At 33.8% G+C, this 23,995-nt stretch overlaps 4 protein-coding genes across 7 annotated transcripts; 1 reads left to right on the top strand and 3 right to left on the bottom strand.

Moving 5' to 3' along the window:
- The first annotated feature begins 225 nt into the window (after positions 1-225).
- On the top strand, positions 226-5,265 carry LOC100777278 (cellulose synthase A catalytic subunit 4 [UDP-forming]). The gene is made up of 10 exons (XM_041008054.1): positions 226-412; positions 561-630; positions 781-886; positions 1,366-1,978; positions 2,086-2,223; positions 2,405-2,530; positions 2,645-2,857; positions 2,950-3,363; positions 3,583-3,933; positions 4,349-5,265. The coding sequence occupies exons 1-10, from the start codon at positions 347-349 to the stop codon at positions 4,925-4,927; spliced, it is 2,676 nt and encodes an 891-aa protein (XP_040863988.1). The 5' UTR covers positions 226-346; the 3' UTR covers positions 4,928-5,265.
- Positions 5,204-7,260, bottom strand: LOC100793067 (uncharacterized). Of its 4 annotated transcripts, none has more exons than XM_006593973.4 (4): positions 6,873-7,260; positions 6,628-6,734; positions 5,559-6,513; positions 5,204-5,467 (listed from the first exon to the last, which is right to left on the bottom strand). In XM_006593973.4, the coding sequence occupies exons 1-4, from the start codon at positions 6,939-6,941 to the stop codon at positions 5,369-5,371; spliced, it is 1,230 nt and encodes a 409-aa protein (XP_006594036.1). In that variant the 5' UTR covers positions 6,942-7,260; the 3' UTR covers positions 5,204-5,368. The 4 variants fall into 4 exon arrangements, with proteins under 4 accessions (XP_006594036.1, XP_003542435.1, XP_006594038.1 ...); XM_003542387.5 differs by having other exon boundaries at positions 6,628-6,731; XM_006593975.4 differs by having other exon boundaries at positions 6,628-6,731; positions 6,879-7,258.
- Positions 7,261-8,885: 1,625 nt separating this feature from the next.
- On the bottom strand, positions 8,886-14,310 carry LOC100776739 (exocyst complex component EXO84B). The gene is made up of 7 exons (XM_003541318.5): positions 14,082-14,310; positions 13,823-13,920; positions 12,090-13,131; positions 11,386-11,880; positions 10,931-11,113; positions 9,840-9,964; positions 8,886-9,436 (listed from the first exon to the last, which is right to left on the bottom strand). Exons 1-7 carry the CDS (start codon positions 14,247-14,249, stop codon positions 8,935-8,937), a joined length of 2,613 nt encoding a protein of 870 aa, XP_003541366.1. The 5' UTR covers positions 14,250-14,310; the 3' UTR covers positions 8,886-8,934.
- A 2,691-nt stretch (positions 14,311-17,001) lies between these two features.
- On the bottom strand, positions 17,002-20,047 carry LOC100792535 (rho GDP-dissociation inhibitor 1). Its single transcript, XM_003542386.5, has 5 exons — positions 19,639-20,047; positions 19,181-19,244; positions 18,882-19,103; positions 18,025-18,149; positions 17,002-17,367 (listed from the first exon to the last, which is right to left on the bottom strand). The coding sequence occupies exons 1-5, from the start codon at positions 19,879-19,881 to the stop codon at positions 17,302-17,304; spliced, it is 720 nt and encodes a 239-aa protein (XP_003542434.1). The 5' UTR covers positions 19,882-20,047; the 3' UTR covers positions 17,002-17,301.
- Positions 20,048-23,995: the final 3,948 nt, after the last annotated feature.

Below are 23,995 nucleotides of genomic sequence, written 5' to 3'. Positions count from 1 at the left end.
GGTGTGAGTAATTTTATATGTGGGAATGTTGATTACCCAATGTGTGTGTATATATATATATATATATATATATATATATATATATATATATAGTACTTGCATGGGCATGCCGACGTAGCCGAGCACAGTAAGCAAGTGCCAAGTGATAATCCAACAACCGAAGTACTTGTCACCTCAGAATCAAAACCCATGACTTCCCAACTCTCAGATCAGTGTTTCATTTGATGGTTACATTATTCGAGTGCGTATCCTTCTTCCTTTGTGAGCACTCTTAACCCGCCAATTTTTTCTTATATATTAATATAATACCTTCTGCTCTCTCCGCAATCCACGCTTGCTTGTTGCAATGGCCATGAGTGCAGCCTTAAACACTGGTTCTCACTCCCGAAATGGATTTCGTTACTCGGACGAGGTATTTTCTCATATATTCCCCTCACACCTTACTTTGCTTGCTTTGTTCAAATTATGTTACTCAATAATTGACTTAATTTTGGAACAATGAAATATAAGTGCTAAAGCTATATATATATATATATATATATGCTGTGTCTTTTTTGCAGGAAAATGGAGATTTCAATCAACAGCAGTGGCAACATAATGATGATCAAGCATTGTCTGCGGCAGGAAGCGGTATAAACATCTTTTTTTCTATTAATTTAACTTTGGGAATATCTACTAAAAAAAACATTGGAAATAAAAACAAATTCTATTGCTGTGTTGTGAATTATGTTCCACCACAATGGTTTTCCTTTCTCTGATTTTATACACACTTTTCTGTAGTTGCTAATGAGGATTTTGAAGGGCCGAAAGCATACTACAGCAATCCAAGGAAACGCAAAGACGAGAGAAGTTTAACGAGCAATGACCAAGGAGAAGATGACTACCTGTAAGTTGTTGTCTTTTCTCAAGTACACCATTAATCAATTGAAGAACTCATAATCTATATAAACTAAATTTTTTATGTACTGTCAGTAGTGTAAAATATTTGTTTGTCACATCCTATTTTATTAATGAATAGGATGGCGTTGTAAAGTGATCAAATATTTATGCAAACAAATTTTACGCTAACAATGTGAAATAAATTGAAGCCATTTAGGTATATGAAATTACTTTTTTTCTTTGAGTTTAATTTTCATTCACTGTTAGTGTTTTTTTACATCATCAACTAATTAGAAATCATGAGTTTTGAAGTGATTATTGTAAAAGTGAACAATCTTATCTTATCGGACATGACAAACTATGATCAAATGATGACAATATAAGAAACCTTTACACTATAAATGCATCCTAATTAAATTCTTCTTTTCACCTCTTATTGTTGTCCCTGCAACCATGGCTAATTTTTGAAGGTGTTGCTCCTTACAGATTGGCCGAGTCAAGGCAACCTTTGTGGCGCAAAGTTCCAATATCTTCAAGCCTAATCAACCCTTATCGCATAGTCATAATCATGCGTCTCATTATCCTAGTTTTCTTCTTCCACTTGCGCATAACAACTCCAGTGCATGATGCACTTGCCTTATGGATAATCTCTGTAGTCTGTGAAATCTGGCTTGCATTGTCTTGGCTAGTAGACCAAATCCCCAAGTGGTTCCCTATTACTCGTGAAACTTACCTTGAACGTTTGTCCATAAGATTTGAGCGCGAAGGGGAGCCAAACCTTCTATCACCAGTTGATATCTTTGTGACCACTGCAGACCCTTTGAAGGAACCACCTATTATAACTGCAAACACGGTTCTGTCAGTGTTGTCTGTTGATTATCCTGTTGTAAAAGTTAGCTGCTATGTCTCAGATGACAGTGCATCTATGCTTCTCTTTGATACCTTGTTAGAAACTGCTGAGTTTGCTAGAATATGGGTTCCCTTTTGTAATAAGTATAACATTGAGCCAAGGGCACCTGAGTTTTATTTCTCTCAGAAACTTGATTACTTGAAAGATAAGGTGCACCCAACATTTGTTAAGGATCGCAGGGCAATGAAGGTGAGGACTACATAGATAAGCCATGAAAGTTGCTTTTGATTTTTTTTTTTTTATGTTGTTCTATTATCTATGTGAGACTTGAGGCACTTTCCTTTGCAATTTTGCAGAGAGAGTATGAAGAATTCAAGGTGAAAATTAATGTATTGGTTGCAAAGGCTCAGAAAAAACCAGAAGAGGGGTGGGTGATGCAAGATGGTAATCCATGGCCTGGGAACAACATTGATGACCATCCAGGAATGATTCAGGTTTGGCAACTGCATTTGGATTTTGTGCCAATAAAAAATGTTAACTTTTATTGACTTAGGCCCTCAAAATCAAACTCGGGGGAGGATTGAAATTCAGTCTGAAAGATAATGTCTTTCTTCAAAACTTTGGATAGCCAACAAACCAAGAATCTAAAAATTAACCATGGACTTGTCTTTGCAGGTATGTCTAGGAAGTGCTGGTGCACTGGACATAGAAGGCAAGGAACTGCCAAGGCTTGTGTATGTTTCTCGGGAAAAACGTCCCGGTTATCAACACCACAGTAAAGCTGGTGCCTCGAATGCTCTGGTAAGTAGCTTACAGCCCAAAACTTCAAGTATATAATTTAATTCCATTGAGTTATATGAACAAGATATAAGAAAAACAGATTATAACTCTTACAATGCTGTATTGCCACAACAGGTTCGAGTTTCTGCTGTGCTTAGCAATGCACCTTTTGCATTGAATTTGGATTGTGACCAATACATCAATAATAGCAAGGTTCTTAGGGAGGCTATGTGCTTTTTAATGGATCCCCAAATTGGAAAGAAGTTCTGTTATGTCCAATTTCCACGAAGGTTTGATGGCATTGATTGCAATGACAGATATGCTAATCACAATACTGTGTTCTTTGATGTAAGGGACATTCTACTAAACCCAATACAAATTGAAATTTCATTAACTCATCCTTAATTCCTTCCTTGAATTTTGCTATGTTCATGTCATAGATCAACATGAAATGCCTTGACGGGATTCAAGGCCCTATGTATGTTGGTACTGGATGTGTGTTCAACAGGCAGGCATTATATGGCCGTGAGCCACCTTCTGATAAAAGGCCGAAGATGAAGAGTTGCAGCTGGCCTTCATGCTGCAGCTGTTGTTCTGGTGACTCTCAGTCTTCATCTGATGATGACGAGACTGATCAAGAGCTTGAGGACTTTGATGAGGATGAGGAAGAGGAATTACCCTTCATGTCTCTGAAAAGTTTAGAGAAACGATTTGGACAATCACCAGTTTTCATTTCTTCTGCTTTGATAGAAGATGGTGGACTTCCAAAAGGAACCGATGCTCAATTACTGATTAAGGAAGCAATTCATGTTATAAGCTGTGACTACGAAGAGAAAACTGAATGGGGAAGAGAGGTAATCTAGTTATTACAATGAGATCCTTTTGCCTAGTTTGAGAAAAAAAGTCCTTAAAATGGGGAAAAAAATATTCTAGATTTGTTGATAGAAGATCTCCAGCACACATCAAGAATGCATTTTGTTTTAATTAGACATTTATTTCCCATATCTAAGCCATTACTTAGAATTTCATGACTGCTAAGAAATCAAGTCATTTTGACATTCTTTTTCCAGCAGATTGGGTGGCTTTATGGTTCAGTCACAGAAGACCTCTTAACAGGGTTTAACATGCATTGTAGAGGATGGAAATCAGTGTACTGCATGCCAAAGAAAGCAGCTTTCAAGGGATCTGCTCCTATAAATCTATCAGACCGATTACACCAAGTTCTGAAATGGGCTTCAGGTTCTACTGAGATTTTCTTTAGTGGTTATTGCCCTTTGTGGTATGGTTATGGCGGAAAACTGAAATGGCTGCAGAGATTGGCCTACACTAATTCCGTTGTCTATCCGTTCACTTCCATCCCTTTGTTGATCTACTGTGCAATTCCAGCTGTTTGTCTTCTGACTGGAAAATTCATCATCCCCACTGTAGGTGCACAATAATCAATTTATTACATTCAATTAACTTGAATGCAGTATGACTGGCTTCCTCATTAACTATATGTACATGCACAAAATGATCACTTCTGTCAGGCTCCCATTCTCACTTAGAGGATGTAAAGGGGGGCTATGTCTTGAAGTTGGTTTATATTAAATGGGAAATATGATTTTGGCTCCCATCCTAAAGACTTCTAAATGATTTTGGCTTGTGAGAACACCATGGTATTGAAGTTGGTTTATATTAAATGGGAAATATGATCAGAAACCAATAGTGATTTCTTGTGATTACTAGGATAACTCAATTTGTTAAGCTATGATACACTAATACTTTTAAAAGAAAGGAAAACAATGTTGTTGTTGACATTAGGTTCATGTCTTCTGACCAAAGTTCTCTTGTGTGCAGCTGTCAAACCTTGCTAGCATTTGGTTAATGGCCTTATTTATCTCCATCATCTTAACCTGTGTGCTAGAGCTTCGCTGGAGTGGGGTTAGCATTCAGGACTGGTGGCGCAACGAGCAATTTTGGGTCATTGGGGGAGTTTCTGCACACTTTTTTGCTGTATTTCAAGGTCTCCTTAAAGTTGGTGGAGTACACACTAATTTCAATGTGAGAGCAAAATCAGCAAATGACACTGCATTTGGACAGCTCTATCTCTTCAAGTGGACTACTCTTCTCATCCCACCAACGAGTCTTGTAATATTAAATATGGTGGGAATTGTGGCTGGAATCTCTGATGCCATTAACAATGGCTATGACTCATGGGGACCTTTCTTTGGGAAGCTTTTCTTCTCCTTGTGGGTCATTGTGCACTTGTATCCTTTCCTCAAAGGCTTAATGGGAAGGCAAAACAGAACCCCTACCATTGTAGTCCTCTGGTCAATACTTCTAGCCATAATTTTCTCAATGATTTGGGTGCGAATTGATATTTTCTTGCCTAAGCAGACAGGTCCAGCACTCAAACAGTGTGGGATAAGATGCTAAGGTGGGGTAATGAAGATGAGTATTTCAACTGAACACGGTTCTTCTGTTGTAGTATTTACTTTTATGAGAAAGTGAGAGGGTCTCTATATAACCACAAAGACCACACTAGTTTTGTTTCTAGTGCATATATGCACAGGTTGTGTATCCTTGATATCTGGATAGATTTATGGTGCAAGATTCATCTAAAAACTGAAGGATTGCTTTATGAGATATATGATTTCGTGTAATCGTTAAAGCATGAAATATGATTTCATCTAAATATTATTTTAGATGTTATAAGCTGTACTTGAACTTTTATATTATAACTTCAAAGCCAAGTACAAATTGCAGTAGAAAAGTAAAAGTCACATTCTACACTCTATCGTGTTTATAAAAGAATAAAAAAAATACTTTCCCTGCACAATTCACACTCTCCTCGAATCCACGCACTATTGAAAACTTCTAAAATACACGAGGAACATAAGCAGAAGCAGCACCTCTATTCAAAGCTTTCTCTAATCTTGTCTCAAAAGGGGTTGAGCGCCAATTCACGCTCTTATCCTGCAATACCGCACCAGTGCATGTCCAAATCAGAGTTCACCCTCAACTAATGAGTAATAATATCTCTTAAAAGTGTTCACCGCATCTTTACCTCTCTGTACTTGCTTGTTGAGTTCGGAATTCCTTTAAAGGAAGAGACTGAGCCAGGGTCCTCAGCAGAGCCTGCAACATTCCAGTAGGTTCCAACAGTGCCAATAATAGGCATCTCATCTGGACTCCTACTTGGTGACTTCCGTGAAGACGAAGTAGCCGAAAATTGTTTGATCTCTTCCAATGTCAATGCCCCTAAAATTGGCCTATCTTCATGACTTATCACAGAATATGAACCTTGTGAGGTGATCCTATCAGGGGTACTACCAGCAAAGGAAGCCACTGAGCCAGCCTTGCAAACAGGTGTAGTTTCTGGTGAGACCAACCAATTTGACAGGCTGGCATCAACTCGTATCTCCCGGTTCAACTTCTTTGGCAAGTCGCTTTTGGAATTCAAGCTGAAAGGTGATCCTTTTACACCAACCCCAAAATCATTCTCTTTCTGAGGCCTTATTGGTGTTCTCTTAGCCTTAAGAACTTTCCACTGAGTGAGATTCTCCACTGGATTCAGCACAGGATGAACATAAGCACTTCTGTCTCTGACATTAGGGTTGGACCCAATGGACTTCACATCAACCTCTTCAACAAACACATGATCATCAGCAGCAGTACTTGCCACTATGTCATCTTCTCCAAAGTCCTCACTCACTTCATTGCATTCTTCATCGTCATCTCCATCACTAAGATCACTGTCCCCATAATCAATCTCTTCCTCTTCGTCATCACTGTTGCGGCAATTCTGGTACCTATGATTGGGAGGGTAAGACCCCGTTGAAGTCACAGAACTAGCTTCAGAGGAAGATGACTTTGATTGGGCCAAAGCTTCCTCCTTCCCACCTTCCTCATTTTTCCTCTCCACAACTTCATCAGCCAAAAGAGGCTCATAGGTCTTCACATTGGAATCAAATGTCACTTTCTTTCTGCTGCTGACACTTAGTTGCTCCTCACTTTTATCCCTGCATTAACAAAAAAAAAGAGGTAGAAAACAACATTTATCTTTATCTATATCAAAAGCTTCCAAAATAGTATGTAATTAATGAAATCGAAGGTCATGGATGGGGATTGCTTACTGGAGTTGTGGTATAGGGTTAATAGCATTTGTGGAGCAATCCTGAACCAAAGAGACACTATGTTGCTCTTGCTTGCTATTGCTACTACCATTAGCTCTGTTTGGCTGCTGAGAAAAAACAAGAAAAGGGGTTATAGCAGTGAAAGAAAAGATCACATTTTTATCAGAACCGGGAAACAAAAGAAACCGAAAAAGAAAATCTTGGGGTTGTTGTTCAAAAGGGGTGAAGGAATTGAAGAGTCATACACATACTTGAACCTTGTGCTTGTGGTTTCTGTGTTTGGAGGAACCAAAACAACCGAAAAAGCAACCCATTCAGAGGAAGAAGGTTTGGATGATGGGAATGTGTGTGGTGATGGGTGAGAGTGGTGGCATCAATACATTTGTGTGCGTGTAAGCGAAATTAAGAGGAAGAAGAAGAAGAGAAAAAGGAAGAGCGTGTTGGATGGGGCCAGAAAACGTTAACAAACCTGAAAGCCTCTGCTCCCTTTCACCAAAATATTGTATTTTATTTGAAAAAGTGGAAACTGACCGTTATAAACAAGATGACTGTGATTTACACCCTGTAAAAATTGCAGTTTCCTTCTTTCTTTTCTTTGCTTTATTAATTAATTAATAACTTTTCTGAAAGATGATTTTTTTTTGTTTTTTTCCTAAACAATATTTTTTTTCGTGCAGTGATCTCTAACAATTACAACAACTTACAAGAAACATAAAAAAGATTTTTAAAAAATTCTGACAACTTACAATAAACATGACGGAGTTGTCTTGTCCTGTCTTGTCTTTTGGATTGCTATTGTCGTCTTCAACTCTTCAATTGCCACCCGTTTTTTCTAATGAATTGTGTTGGATAATGCTAATAATAATCAGTTTAAATTGATCCTTGAATATAGCTTGTCTCCACACAAATAACAATGATCCGAATGAGTTTTCAAGACTTTGATACTTTGTGATCAATGTCTTTATTCCCTTTTATAAGTTGAGATTGTTTTTTGGGCACATACGTTGTTGGCAATTTAATGATAAACCTAACCGTTTGTAATCCGCAAGCAATGGAATGATTTTGATCTTTTGGATTTTAGAAAATTCAAATTAAGGATATGATTATGAAAGTATCAAAAACTTTTGATAAAATTTGAAAGGATATAATTTAAGATATCGGAATATCTTGCAAAATGCAGAGCGAGTAGGAATATCTTGCAATTTGGGAAGATAAAATTTGATTAGAAAATTACTTATAATGGAGAGAAAAATTACCCACTAAATAAGTTTAATTCCGGATATAAGTATTAATATTTACTTGAAAAATTTTACGAGATAAGTGCAAGTTGAAATTACCTTATTTTTAAAATTACTCTCATAGGATGTGTTATGAGATTATGAAATTCTGATAGTGCCTTTATGTTTGAGACTAAAAGCTTTTGCAGTCCACTTCTGATAAAATCATGGAATTGAAACTGCATCCCCCATATGATAGCTTCAAGAAGCGCCCAGTTTTTGTTTCACAGTATGCACTTATCTGAATGTCTTGTAAATCTTCATTGTTGAGAATTTGTTGACCATTGTCTAGTCTCCTACATTTTCGCTCACCATCTATAAGAGAGTTAACAGTCATGTGCTCAAGACCAATAGGAGGTGGGGATGTAACATAGCACTTATCTGAATTTCGAAGCCATGGATCTTTCCAAATGTTGATGGAGTTGTCATTGTTTAGTTTGCATCTCATACCTTCTCTTACCAAAGCTTGTAAAGCCTAGATATTACGCCATATATAACTTGGATTGTGTCCCAGAGAGACATCCAAAAAACCGCTATTAGAAAAATATTTAACTTTGAACACTTTTGTTATTATAGCATCGTTGTTGTTAAAAAAAATTCATCCTTACTTCCAATGTTGAAACCATGAAGATGTCTGAAATCCAAGCCGCCAAACTCTTTCTTCTTGTTAATTTAGATTAAGTATCTTAGTTCCAAATATAAGTTGCAATATAAGAATGGATATTTGAATATTGTTGTTAATTTATGGTAAGTTTAATTGTGTTAGTTAATATCAATTGTGTTATAGTGGATATTTTTTTGAAAAAAACGTGAATACAGAAAAACTTACTATATCTATATTTTTTGAGTATTATTATATGAAAAAACCAGGCCTTGGTGCAGACTTTGGCATAGGGTTTGTGCTAGTGCATACACTAGTCATGCTGAATATGTGTGGCATTGACACGTAAGGCATGCAAATAAGTGCCTTAAATCAAAGTATAAAATTAAAATTGTGTAAATATATATTAGTAAATTATATAAATGTTGGTCATTCGTCTGAATTTGATTTAGTTTCCTCCTCAGAATTTAGTCCTACCTCACCCACGGAAGATGTTGGAGTCAATTCATCATTTTTTGTATCCGTTGCCTCTACAAAATCAGCATCCTCTAATTGCAAAGTCATGATAGAAGGTGGTCTCAAATTTGAAGAGTCTGTATCAACATAATCTCTCTTCACTAAAGATCCCTCTCCGGGGCTAAATACCGTGTCTAGTGAAGCCATCTTTGCATCAATGGCAACTTCTAGTTCATGTTTTGCAACCTCATCTAGTTCATGTTTTACTACGTTATTCTCTGAAGAACTTATATCATTTTCCTTGGAAAAATTACATTCATATGCTGATTGATTGATTTGGTTCTCATGCTCATGTGACTCCTCTTTAATGGTAACTACAGGCTCCTTTGGATGCAAACTTGTTTTCTCAATCTCCAACAGCTTTTGAATTGTTTTAGTAGCAGCATCTATAGCCCAATAATCATCATCTACATCTCTATAAAGGAAACACGAGTCAATATTTGAAACTTTGGTTGCTTTTAATATCATGAGAACGTCTTGATGACTATTATTTAATAATTTTTATAGAGAATATGGGAATATTTTCAAACTATATGATTATGAAGGAAAGAAAGAAAAAGGAAGATATGATATGAATTTGGAAGAACCATGGTTTGTTGCAAATGTAATAATACCAGGGACTAGGGAAGACATGCATTTAAGGATGCCAAGAAATTATTGCTTGTAAAATTTATTTGTTCATTTTCACATCAAGTTATGTATGTGCATTTTGTTCAAGAAATATGTGGCATGTGTGATTAGACAGTTTTTGAGTTTGCAGAGCTATGATTAGTAATGAACTCTGAATTTCTCAAGAACTATAAATGAGAATGCATTACTTGAAAGGGTCTAGTCCTGCTGAATTGAAGGTTGATTTCATGAGAGTTAGAAGGAGCAAAGGATCGCTGGAGAAATATCCTCCGTACATTCCAATTTCCACCAAGAATTGCACATCCAAAATAAACTGCTCAATACAAAAAAAAAAAGGATGAGAATCACTTTACATAGGTAAAAATCATGATAATAGTTGCCTTGTCGTCATGCTTCATATCCTCATACATTTATTTTCCAACTAACCACGTGCCAAGCAACAATATAATCTTATAAATTGATCTGTATTTGGGATAATATAGTAGTGTCATGATGAGATGTACTCTGGCTGCTTTAAAGAGAGCCTTGTTAGTTATGCCTACAGGCAGCTATGAAAGTAAATGTTTCAAGAATTTTCAGAATTAAAAATTGAACACACTGGTTTATGAAGACACCAGACTAAAACGAGATCAAATCTTTCTTAAAAAAATTGAACATATCTACTAAACCAAAAATATCAACAGTATACCATATATCTGAGGTCAAGTGGTTTTAGAATTTTGTGATGAAGAATGTAGGGATATTGATGTATATTACATCAAGGGTGTTAGAGATTTGGAATAAAGTTCTCAACAAACTTACACAAAAAATATTAGCAATAGGCTCTCATACCCCGAGAAAAGACAAGAAGTTAGTGTCTTCTGGAAATGTTGGTAAATTTTGGGGACACTGACATGGAAATAATCAACCTTATAGAACTAGCTCACCAGTTTTAGAAGGATTTTGCAGTCAATAGGAATAGCAACACAATATCTACAACTATCTCACACAATTTGGGGAAGGGGGGGGACCTATCTTTCTAGCATATATTGGTAAGAAAGGGAACAAGCTGAAAAATATGTTAGTGCACAAAAAAAGGCATATATTGATAAGAATTTTACAAATATGAATTTTGGCACCAAAAATGGCAAGCATATAAATTTTGTCAATAAACAATGGGAAAGATATAGTTGCAGAAATATCTCCACGTTAATACAAAATTGCAAATTAGTTGCAATAATGCTTTTACTCTTTTAGCATAGACCTAAAAGAATAAATAGAAGGGAGGGAATTAAAAAACCTGTTTGGCTTCATCAGTTTGTGAGCTCACATTCTTTTCCGTAGTTGCAAGGATCTCTTTGTTGTTGGAAACCCAAATAAACATCGACTCCATTAATTCTCTCAGTAATCCCATCAACCAATTCACTTCAAACACATTTTCTTCCTCAAGTTGTTCTATTTTCTTTAATTCTAGAAATAAAACCTGTCCAGAACAGTTACAACAAATTAAATCAAAATATAACGCTTGCATACGCTTTGGGATGCAAAACAAGAAAGGAACTATTTATCCTAGCTATCTACACCTTTCTTTCTATTTATAGTAGTATTCTTTAATGATAATTTCAAAATTTTAGAAGTGTTGCAAAGTAAGATAAAACTTGAAAAATCATTGAACCACCCAGTGTCTCAATCTATTGTGTTCATATATCATCATAATCAAAAAAGTCTTTAAGTGGTTATTTATGAAAATAATACCTGAAAGATACCAGACGGCATTGGATCGTGGACAGTGTTAGCATCAAACTGGTCATTGCAATGGCTAGCAGAAAATATTTCATGCCTGTGGTAAGTAGACAATACTCTGAGAATTAATTGCTGGCAGAACACGTTTCTCAACTTATTGGAACCCTCTTCAATAAACAATAGGAAATCATCAAGTCCTTGCTGCTGATGAACAATTGAATAGTTTTCCAATACTTGAAATTCTATGTGATCACTGCTGCTAAAGATATCTTTGACCATGATAGAGAGAAACTGCACTAAAGTTGACAAATTGGCCAAAATAGAAACCTGTTGTGGTAGTGACTCAGCTAGCTTTATTCTTGGACTACCTTGTTCTGTTGAGCTTGCTTCATAAGTAAGGGCTTTTTCAAGTATGACAATATACTCTGTGAAGAGGATTGTGATTCCACTAATGACTAAACTCCCCATATGAAGGGAAACTAAAGAAGAAATATCTTCCACAATGGCCTGATTACAATCAAACAACAACAAATTAAAAAGAAATAGTAATAAACTCCTATTTTTTTCATGCAATGGTTGTCCTTTATAATAATGCTAGCCAAAAAGAAATAATAATAACAAACTTTTTAATACTTGTAATATTAAAATACATCTAGTTATCTTTTGCAATATAGAACTTTACATTAAAGAGCAATCTAATAATACATAGAACAAACCTGCAATAGTGTCACAACCTTCCGGCCACTGGTAGTTAGCAAGCAATAGTCATGTTGTTCTCCAACGGCTAAAGTTGAAGATCCAGCCCCAACAAACACTCCAGAAACAAGGTACTTCTCCAAAATCCAAGGATCGCTCGCTGAGAAGATAACAATCACTTTCTTAAAATGGTTTATATGTGTATTCAAAACCTCTTCCATGCATGGAAAGAGATGCTTCACTAAGTATGGCCGCAACACCAATTTCTGATTTTCTAACAAAGAACAGTACATGACAGCAAACTTGACAGCTTTTATGGCAGAAGACAACCCTCCACTTATTGCTGAGGTGCCTTTGACGTATTTATCAAAACAAATGATGAATGATTTTGTTTCTTCATATGCAAACAACATAAGCTCTGAGGCATAAGGAGAAGTTTCTCCACACAACATCACAAAGCTCCTTGCCGCTTGTGAAACCATTGAGAACACAAACCTTGCAAGTTCCCTTATGTATATCTCAATTGAAGATGATTTTGCCCACTGCAAATTATCAGTTCCATTCGCAACACGCAAATGGTAATGTTTAAGCAACAGATTAATAGCAAGTTGAGTATCACCAAGTCTGCAAAGTCTAGCTAGTGCCCTTTGAAGTTCTGGTCCCGGTGTTCTTTTATTCTCAGCTATTTGTGATAATTGTTGTATCAGCATGGACTTTTTCTCAGAAATTGCAGATTCATATAGCATGATCTCTCTATGGGAACAATCTTGAAATTGAAGGCTTTGATAATGTTCATCTGCAGATTCTAGATGGTTCAGGGCTTCATCCATCTTGTTTTCTGATAAGAGAATATCCAAATTCTCTAAACATTCATTAATGTGAGCTTTCAATTCGGTGGGGTGAGATGGGACAATATTGACATGATCATCGAAGGCTATGTCTATGGACAATATCTTTGGATATATTCGATCTATAAGATCCTTTACTTGCCTTTTATGAGATACAAAATGGTTTTCCAGTTGCACGAGCTCATTTTCCACTCCTATCACTTCCTCTAGTATTCTACACACACAAAAGCATAACACCACCTCAATATTATATGCCATTCTAGCATCGTAAGAATAATAACGAGCAATCCAGTTTTGTAATTGCCGGGTCTAATAAATATTTAGCATAATATTTTACATCCTCTTTGCTCCCCTTAAAATAAAGAATTCCTTTTGCTCTTTATTTTACATATCACTTAATATTTTATTACATATAAAACGGGTGAAAAGGAAGGGTATAAATTAGTGATATAAAACATTACCAAAAACAAGTAAATATGAAATGAAATGAACATTTTTGTTAAGAATTACAAGGGTGGTTTGAAAAAAAAAATCAAGAATGATAGGTGGGTAGGTGACCAATCATTCTGGAATTTATAGATAAAAATAGCATTGTTATGTTTTTACTTTCCTTTACAATATGCAATTTTTAACAGAAATTCCTTATGGAATAAAAAAAATGGTCATTTCACATCGTATATGCTTCACACCCTCTTGTCACATGTGATAAAATGCTTAGTCAGAAAAAAGAAAGTTAAAAGATAAAGATAAAGAGAACTCTTTTCAGAGTATAAAAAAAAATTTATGTGATCTAATTAGATTGTTATGGAATTCAATTAATACTAATACTCCAAGACAAACTCATATAGTAGATATTGTTCACGATAAACATTAAAAAAGAAGTTGGACTTGGAGATGTTAATTACCTAAGGAAAGTGGAATATTTGCTAAATATGTTTTTCTGTAAATCTTCATTTGCTGCTTCCTTTAGTTCCCGAAGTTCATCACACAGATGCATGATGCCCTGTCATCAATAACCCAATCACAAATTTTATTAAACCTTCCTTACAACTTACTTATTTTTTATTTCTTTTTTCCACACTGAATGAAAAATTTATGAACATTAATTCCCCGGTTAAAAAGAAAAAAAAAACATATAGGGAGAGATTTAGAAGTAGAAAGTACTCTTCCGGTCATGGATTCAATTTCAAGGTCTGCATCAGGATCACCGATAGACGGTGACGCTGCAGAAACAACATCGGAGCTTGGCTCCAATGAATTCTGAGATTCCGGTTCTGAGTGGTCTCTGAACCGGAACTTAGGAGGAGGAGTCGACGAAGATTCCATTTCCATGCAAAAACGAGTTTGGCAATGCTACTAGCTCTTAATTTGATAGTAAAATGAAAGTGAAGCAATAAATTCATGATGCATATATATATATATATATATATATATATATATATATATATATATATATATATATATATATATATATATATATATATATATATATATATATATATATATATATATATATATATATATATATATATATATATATATATATATATATATATATTATCAGAGTTTTTTCGTGAAGGCTTTTTCTTCGGTATTTCCGATTCAAACTCTGTACTTGGTCCTTTCGTTTTTGTCGTTCTTATCGTCATTAAGCACTACAACGTGTTTGTAAAAGCCAAACTTCTTATATTCGATTCTCACTTCATCGTTATCTTCAACAAACGTCTCTTTTTGATTTTGAATGAACTAACTTCCACCAAACCTGCTTGCTGCCTTAGCCAGCTGAACCTTTCTTTTTGTCCCTTGTTTTACATTGCATTTTACTCGCATGAGGATCGATCCCTGATTCAAATTCAATTCTTATGCAGTTCATTTCAAATAATCGACCTTATAGCATAAACCTTGAACATATATCGCCAAGTACGTGGACCAACTCGTGTAGAATTATTCTAACTTAATCACGAATGAGTTGTGATATGTGCTATGAAGCACGAACACCCCAGTCTCTTGCCGTGTCCGGTGTTCGACGCGACACCGGCATCCGCGTCTGAGTTGAGTTTGATGTGTTTGACAGATGTCCACATGTGTTGTGTCCGATATCCATGTCAGTGTCAATGTCGGTGCTTCATAGTATGTAACTACCGAAGGAAAAACTTTGTGTATTGTGTCCAATCCGATGGAATATGATTGTTTCTTGTGAAGGATAAATATCGTCTTAAACCAAAAATAAACCTTACTGCTCCTTATGTTTCACACACAAATATGCCTGTAGAGACATATAGTGCAAGAGACCTATAGACAAATACGTGGGTATTAGGATAAGGTTTATATATAATTTTTAGGATGATGTGATAAAATCCTTTTCTTTTCAATGAAATAGTAGCGTGATGATAATAGTAATGATTGACGATCTCTGGGTGACGAGTGACAAGGTGGGCCTATGGTGGTTTGGTGATAAGGTTGGAAGTGCATTAGATAAAACATGGGTACATCGATCGATCTTTCTTAATTTGTTTTTTCCGAAGGTATCATATTCCAAAGTTAGGATACCAACGGATCTTTGCAAATGTTTTCAAAAGTCAAATTTAACTTGAGCCTTACACAGAAATGATTAGCTGCAAGAAAATCGAACCTAAGCTTTACCATTGAAGTGATTTGAACATTTGAGAAGGGATCTAAATATATTCTCTGTACATTTCATCCTCAGAATGAAAATTTACCTGCATCTCCTGGCGTAAATACTTTTTCATTTTTCACAAGTTGAGGAATCTTTATATTCTTGGGAAAGATTATTCCCACAAACTTTTTTTAAAACCTTTAATATTTTAATTGTTGGAATGTCAGAACCAAGGTTCTAAGAGCAAATAGAATCATGTTTTTTTTCACACTAATTTCATTTATGCTTACTTTAAATCATTATTAGAAAACTTTTATTTTGAAAACAGCTATGGTCGAATCATGATTGATGAGTGGTTAGGAACTTTGTGTTAAAAAAAACAGCAACAAAAAACTGTAATATAAGACAATATTTTTCCAAATGAATAATTAATAAAATGTAATAAACCTGTTCACACTTTTCACTTTTTATTGCTTATTTTATAAAATCACATTCTTACCATTTAACATTTTATTTTCTGGAATCAATAATGTTACGTACAAAGTTACCATTCAGAAAGTATAAAAAAAAAAAAAAGTTACCATTCAGCAGTTAAGAATAAGTCCAAATTAACTGTAAATAAACCCTTCCAAATGAATTATCTATTACGCCCATCTCTCCTGAAGTTTTAACTTGTGCATTTTTCACAAAAGATGTTATTTTACCCATTTGAGATGTATGTCCACACATGGCATTGGTCCCTATAAAGTGCATGGATACCAATTTAGTTTCTGAAAAAAATATGGACCTAAACGGACCCTTAAAAATATTAACTAAACTGAATGTGGATTCCCCCAAATTTATAATTTTGAGATATTAATCGTTAATTATTTCCACAAAACCAAATCAGGACAAATGATCTTCATCAACAATCAAATTGAACATGTATAAAAAAAATTGAATACTTTTTCTTTTAATTTAAGTGGGCCGATCCGATTGGGCATTTTTCTCGCCACATTGGCCCGTTTCAGAGGTCCCCCATAAAACCATAATAATTGTAGCAAGATTAGTGAGAAATAAAGCATAAGTAATTAGTACAGTGAAAATGTGAGTTGGATTTCATATTCTCACCAAGATTAGAACACATCTTAAGGCTAAAAAACATTTATAAAGATACTTATAAATTATTCACCAACAACCCTTGTTGGTAAAGTAGTTGAATAATGGGGGAGGGATATTGTACGCAGTCTTACCCTTGCATAGACAAGGAGGCTGTTTCCGGATTCGAACCCATGACCAACAAGTCACCAAGGCACAACTTTACCGCTGCACCAGGACTCACCCTTGTTGGTAAAGTAGTTGAATCCAACACTTATAATCAATGTATTCATATTAAAGCTTCTTTAGAGTTTATAAATTAATTAATTTTTATCATTCGGATTAAAGATGCAAGTACTTTTCAGTTATACGTGATATCAGGCGTACAAATCACAAATGCTGAATTTTGCATTTCCTTAGAGCTTTGAAAACTCTTGTGGATTGTTTGTGTACAAATGTTATGGCTTTGAACATTGACTTGCCATCGGCAGAACAACCATTTTGTATGATTAGCAAGCAATTGTAGAAGTCACAACTCACAACACTAAACACTAAATGAGAACTACGAGTACTAAATAGCATAATTAACAAATAGTTTCAAAATTATAAAAAGATTTCAAAATTATAAATTAAAAAAAAAAAAAAAAAGGACGCATGATGAATGACTCAATAATGTGCCATAAACCCGGACTACCTCTTCTTTATCTCTAATGAATATTTGAGTTCCATGTGACACCTTCCGTCATCATCTTCAAACTGTGACACAGCAAACAAAGAGTGCCAAGTTTATACAAGAAGTTGTGCAAATTACACACGTACACAAAAAATGGTGTAAAACACAAACTATTCTCTAATAACAACTTCAACAACTAGGAAGACCATAGAAGTCATTGCATCTTCATTCATTTGGATTATGAATTCCTAAAATATAGCATTTGGCACATTAAAATAGTGAATGTAAAATATATAAGTGCAAATTAGATAACTATAATTGTGATAAGTATTCATGCGTGACTATAATGAACTATAGCACAATAGTTAGTGACGAGTCTTTAGGATTTTCAAATTTGAAGCACTAAACACAGGTGTGAACCAGTCAGTATTCAGGTTGTCTAGAGCATGATATGAATCAAACAGGTACAGGTTGAAGTCTCAAAGGGGAAAAAAAAAAGAAAAAGAAAAATGGGTCAATATTTTCAACTGTTGTGACAATATTCCTCAAGTTATATACATGTCAAATATCAGTTAATAAAACTATGCAGATAAGTAACCATATATTTGCCTTTCAAATCAAGACACTGTAGCAAAATGTGTTGTTTACTTAAAAAATACTTCAACCAAAAGGTCTAAGACACAGCAAATTCACTACAAAAGTTTAGGTAAAACATGCATGTGTATTTTTACTTTTCATACCTTAATCTTAGCAGAGTATACACCCCTTGCAAGCACACCAGACGGAGTGATGTCTTCTTTTAAGGTATGTACATATGGTTCTTTTTGGGGAGCAAAGGTACCCAACATTCCTTTGCTCTGGTCAACTGAAATGCCCAAGAACATATATGAAATTATGAATTCTCAATGTAATGCATAAAAAAGAGGTCATCACCAATTAACTAATATCAACAAATGACATACTGTTTTTGTACAATCATACTACCTACAAAAATAGAGGCGACAGTGCAAATTGACAAAATGTAAGTGCCAATAAATTGTTCCCACAAGTATGATGAAAAAGGACTCTAATTATCACAAAAAATGCAACCTTACTTGAAGGCCATACCCTGACTTGAAGGATGACAAATAGATCAAATAATCAGTAATACTTTTAATTGCTTCTCAAACACATCAAAAGTAAGTTCCGTAAAGCATTTGATCCAGAAGCATATATTATGGTACTGAAGTTCCAGATTCAAACTGATGAACTTATCTAAGTGAATATTGTAATTCGTATGATCATGAGCCAAGACATTATCCAAAAAGTTAAAGAACCAGTTTTGCTGAGTCCTGAGCCAAGGCATTAATGTTTTAAACCTATGGATTTTAAAAGTCAGTTAACAACAACAATAATAATAATATCCAACAAACTCAAGAATATCTAGCAAGTTAAGCAACAGAGAAATTGAGGTTGCAGTTGCACTGCGATCAGCAATATTGAGAGCAAATGCAGCCCCAGATGAAGTTGCGGATATCTCAAAAATCACAATATTTCAGCCAAATTGTTGTTGCAAACCACAATTTAAAATCATGTGACAAAAGAATTGACAGTTTACCTTGAAGCCCTCCTTTCCACACATTGTTGCAGTATGCCAAACCAGACACAATGTTGTGCAGAACACTGAATTTTAGCTTAAGCTGATAATGAGAGCCCTCCTTGAGAGTAAACAGAATATGACCATTTTGGCTTTCATCCACAGATAAAGGAGTAATGACTTCACCAAAATCCTCAGAGATTATTCCAATGGAGTGGAATTTCACTTCAGGATGTATCTGACCTACATGGATAAGGAAAAACTTGTAAACATAACCAAACAAAAGTGCTGTGAAGGTTAAACACACTCCGTAAACACACCATCTAAATCACTTTCCATGCAACCCAACAGCTTCTCTTTCCATCTCCTTAGGCTCTCATCCTCCTGCACAACACAACCAACATTCAAATAAAAAAATCACAAGCAAAAGTCACTTTCTTAACCGATTATGAGAAACCACTTGAATATACATCAGAAAATCATTTGATCCTATGCAGTGTTTATTAACAGAATACAAGACAAGCTATACATAATAAAATACTAATGATCTAAAAGATATTTTGCAAATATCTCCAATTAGCTGAACCAATTTATAATCATTATGTGAGGCATTCTATTCTAATTGCTATCTACTTTAACCAGTGAGAGCTTTCAACAGAATACATGGATTGAAAACAAACAACCCATTAAGCAAAAACAAATAAATATAAAAAAAAAAATCAAACTTGCTGCAAACCCATGATTTGAAAAGCAAATGGGGGGGAGAGAATCGGAAAACCTTGTCTTTTTCGATCTGATCCTTGAGAGAAAGGAGAGGACCAGGAACAAAGGTGCTATTGTTATGATGATCAACATCGTCTTCTTCCTCTTCCTCGGTTTCTTCTTCTTCTGCTGCAGCCTCCTTCCTATGATGTTGATGATGAAAAGTTTCAGGTGGGTTTTGTTGTTTATTTGAAGCAATCCCAGAAGAAGAGGATGGCCCTGCTTCTTCCTCTGTTATCTTCCAGTTAGCACCCTCCATGTCTCTCCAGAAAGTGAAGTAGATAAGCTCTTCTCTCTCTCTCTCTCTCTCTCTCTCTCTCTCTCTGCTATGTTGTTCTCTTCTCTGTAGACACTTTTTCAAAAAAAAAGGTGAAACTGAGGGTCAGGGGAGATAAGGAGTATTTAGTACAACGTATAAATACACTGCCTGCCCTTGTTTTGCTTTTCTCTCTCTCCTTGTTCCTTTTACTATGGGATAAGAGCAACGGTACACTCGGTTATGCAATAAAATCAGCAATTTTTATTTATACATTAATTTTTTATAACAAATCTTAGTACCACATAATTATGTAATAAAAATTAAAAAAATGTAAAATAAAAATTATAAAAATCTGTTACACAAATTGTCATAAAACATGTTCTATGCTTAGCCAGATGGTGTCCCTAGCTTCTGAGTTAGTTGATCATCATCTAACACTAAACTAGTTGTTAGCTTCTGAGTTTGTCATAGATATGTTCAATCTTGAACTACTCAAGTGCCTATGACAACTAAGGAAATGTTTGAGTGCACGTTACAACGGATATTCTCTCATTCTGAGGGTAAAATAACCAAATTGTATCTTTTGCATTTTGTGCATTTAGAAGATGGAAATTACTTTGATAACGGCCATGCAAATATATGTTAACATGTTTGGTTTTCCATCGAGTCAAGCAAAATTCATGTCGAATTTCTATATCTAATTGAAAGCTACTTTTTATGACTTTAAATATTTACATTATTGATTCGTGTTTTTTTGTTCTAACGCAAAATCAAACATGCAGAAAATAGAATATAAATGAGTAGTGCAAAAAAAGTATTTAATGTATCATAAATTATCTTGTAACACACTCTGATGATAGACGTGAACTTGTATTAAAAAAAAGATATAAAAAGAGTTTGTTGAAATGAGTTTAAAAAGTGAGATGAATGAAACTTATATTACCAAATGCATATTTTCTTACACGTTAAGAGATATATTTGATGTGAATATTTAAATTGTGACCTAGTTAGTATCTTGATAGATAGAGGTAACTACATGAGTTTGAATTTATAAATGATCCATTTAATCTATAGACTAAACAGGTTAAGATCATTTAAAATGTTGGTCCATTTAAATGTAAATTTATTTAGCATGATTCATTTAACTCATAAATTTGGTTCGCAGGTTATTCCAAAAACTAATTACTTTTTGAAATTATTATTTATTATCTTTATAGTTTTTTTACTTAGAACTATTTGATGTGTGATTAAATATTATTGAGGATCTGTTAATTAATATTTAGTGTTTAGTATGTATTGACATCTTTCTTATTGTTTGAATATTTAGAATTTATTGGTGTAAAAAGTTATATATTGAGTTTTTCTTTATTTTATTAGATGTTTGAGTGATGCAAATGAAGTCTTATTTTAAGTTTTACTAATTCATTAATCAATGTACATTTTCTTATATTTTTTTTCATCTTATTTTAGATAATTTTCAGTTTTTATAATTTTCTTAGGTTTTTAATATTTTTTTATTTTTTTACAAATTTTCAAAATGTATATTTTTATTACTAGGCCAACGGACTAAGTGAGTTGGACATGGATCAAGCAAAAAACATAATTCATTTAATAAACGAGTTAACTTGATCTAGTCCATTTAAATATACACTTAGATAAGGAGCACAATATATTAATAGTCACAACATGTAACACCTTTTTCCATAAATTATACTTCATCCCCTTTGTTTTTCTTAAATGAGATCAAGTACCATTTTCTTATTTTACATTACTTTTATCTCATTTTCTGTTAGCATCTTAACTAACATAAATTAAAATATGCGAGCAAACAAAATTATCCTAACATCTTTGTTACACTTGTATTCCTTGTATTTTTTTTTAAATTGCACCCGATATCTCTCCATTTTTTACATTACTTTTACCCTCTTTTGTTAATGTTGTTAATTAACGTCAATTAAAATATGTAAGCAGACGAAATTATCCTAATATCTTTGTTAAATACTCAATAATATATTAACAATTGACCTTGTGAATGGACCTTTCTTAAGGCAGTAACAATTTTTTCTTTAATATTTGACTCTTACTATTGCTAATACTTGAAGAAGATTCAACTTTTGATTGAAATATTATATCAAACACTAGCCATCAAAAATAAATATTTCAAATAAAGGAGTTAAAAACACAATTGCATGAGCAAAATGCTAAAATTTGAAGCAAAAGATCATATTCAATCAAAAGGCATTGTTGAAAATACGTCCAACAAAAACGCAACAACCAACAACCCAACACGCATAAAAAAAATTGAACTAAGAAGAAGAAGGAGGAGGAGGAGGAGGAGTGTTAACAAATGTGTACCAACAAGGTGAATTTATGTCCAACAAAAAGTTGAGTTCAAAGAAAAAAAAAGAGAAGGAAATAAGTTGAAAATTATATTATGTCTTATATGGAGTTGAGAGAAAAAATATGAAGATATCTTAGACATAAATTTTCATTAAAAGTTTGACTAACATGTGCCTACTTTTTATTAAATTACCAAATGGATATGGATGGAGGGATCTAAGTGTAAACTAAACAATTAAAAAAAAATTATAGGGTAAAAAAAAAAGAGATATTGAGTGTAATTTGAAAAGAAAAAAAAAACACACGGTCACAAATGTAAATTACTCTTTTTTGAAGTAGCACAATATATAACACTTAGATAAGTATTGTTAAGCTTCATGACAGATTTATATGGCATGACTTTGGTTGAAATAATATATTTTCATTTTATTTTATTTTTATTTTTCCTGTTTCTTTTTTTTTTTCTCTTTGTTTCGCTTCTCATCCAAACAAATAACAATTACATATTAAAATGTTTAGCAAGAAAGACATTCTATAATATATCAATAAAGTAATATATATATATATATATATATATATATATATATATATATATATATATATATATAAACCATAATCTAAAGTCATTAGATAAAGCCTTTCTTGTGATATCCCAATTATAATTTATCTATGAGAATCATTTGTTTACTTTATGGTGTGCCTGTGTCATACTCACGCGACTTGTTTCTGCCTCGGTTTCCTTCCTCTCAAAATGCTTTTTCTTTTGAAAGTGAAGTCTGGAAGAGAGAGAGTAAAGAAAGAGACAATAGACCAAATCAGTTAAAACTTGATTAGAAATTATAGCTTATTCATTCAAATTAATGGTGTTAATCCAACACCTCATTCACACCAAGTGTCAACCATCATAATCTAAACACTTAGCCTGACCTTAAAAAAAATCCCAGATATGGCTTATCGTGCTCATGCAAATGGTCCTTGTATCGACATCAAAAATATTAAAAATACATTTTGATAATCATGGGTATGTTAAGGTGATGCTTACAAAAATGAAATATCAAATATCGAAAAGGCAAACAGCTTTTGGATAAAAATCGCATAATCCCCGTACGTTCGTAGCTAAACAGGGATTAATATTCATAAGGCAATTTAAATAAAGTGAACCTATGAATATACTTCATGAATTCACCAAATAATAATAATAATGTACAAAAAAATTATTTAGATACAATAATTTTATAATAAAAAAATAACAATGTCTAATATGTTATTGTTGGAAATAATCAAAGTCCCACATCGGTTAAAAGTAATCTCACATTAGAATATCTAAATGAGGGACAACTTTCACCTCTTAAGTTAACTTTTGGGGTTGAGTTAGGCTTCTCACATTATATACTCTAAGAAAATGTGTCTAATCCCGCGAATTACTTCTGAATTAATGAATTTTTTTCAATAATTTAAGAAAAAATATTTAAGAACTATAGCATTTCGCGATTTATTGGTAATCCACTTTGATTCTCTATTAACCAATAATTTTGGACTATTACCATGGTTAAAGTGAATAGTTTGAAGTTTAGATGCAGTGTAGTACTCTTTCTACCACTATGTTAATACAGAAATGAAATGGTTTCGATAAAATTATTAGATTTTTTTTACTTACGGCAAGAAATTGAAAAACGGGTTAATTTAACACTCCCTTTTATAGAAGCACTCACCATTTGTTGTTCACGTATCAAGCTCAAAAAGTGTTTGGCGTGAGGAGGTGTGTTGGAAATAA

The sequence above is a fragment of the Glycine max genome, chromosome 13, assembly GCF_000004515.6.
Source record: "Glycine max cultivar Williams 82 chromosome 13, Glycine_max_v4.0, whole genome shotgun sequence".
In the NCBI taxonomy this organism is placed as follows: domain Eukaryota; kingdom Viridiplantae; phylum Streptophyta; class Magnoliopsida; order Fabales; family Fabaceae; genus Glycine; species Glycine max.
This window is presented reverse-complemented; position numbering and strand designations above follow the sequence as displayed.

Coding starts and splice junctions, on each gene's coding strand:
- LOC100777278 (XM_041008054.1), top strand. CDS start 347: ATGGCCATGAGTGCAGCCTTAAACACTGGTTCTCACTCCCGAAATGGA. Junction 413..560: donor GATTTCGTTACTCGGACGAG/GTATTTTCTCAT, acceptor TCTTTTTTGCAG/GAAAATGGAGATTTCAATCA. Junction 887..1,365: donor CAAGGAGAAGATGACTACCT/GTAAGTTGTTGT, acceptor TGCTCCTTACAG/ATTGGCCGAGTCAAGGCAAC.
- LOC100793067 (XM_006593973.4), bottom strand. CDS start 6,941: ATGGGTTGCTTTTTCGGTTGTTTTGGTTCCTCCAAACACAGAAACCAC. Junction 6,514..6,627: donor AACCCTATACCACAACTCCA/GTAAGCAATCCC, acceptor TTGTTAATGCAG/GGATAAAAGTGAGGAGCAAC. Junction 5,468..5,558: donor CAACAAGCAAGTACAGAGAG/GTAAAGATGCGG, acceptor GCGGTATTGCAG/GATAAGAGCGTGAATTGGCG.
- LOC100792535 (XM_003542386.5), bottom strand. CDS start 19,881: ATGGAGGGTGCTAACTGGAAGATAACAGAGGAAGAAGCAGGGCCATCC. Junction 19,245..19,638: donor ATCAGATCGAAAAAGACAAG/GTTTTCCGATTC, acceptor TGTGTTGTGCAG/GAGGATGAGAGCCTAAGGAG. Junction 17,368..18,024: donor TATACTCTGCTAAGATTAAG/GTATGAAAAGTA, acceptor GCTGTGTCACAG/TTTGAAGATGATGACGGAAG.
- LOC100776739 (XM_003541318.5), bottom strand. CDS start 14,249: ATGGAAATGGAATCTTCGTCGACTCCTCCTCCTAAGTTCCGGTTCAGA. Junction 11,881..12,089: donor AGGTTGTGACACTATTGCAG/GTTTGTTCTATG, acceptor GATTGTAATCAG/GCCATTGTGGAAGATATTTC. Junction 11,114..11,385: donor TGCCGTCTGGTATCTTTCAG/GTATTATTTTCA, acceptor TGTTCTGGACAG/GTTTTATTTCTAGAATTAAA.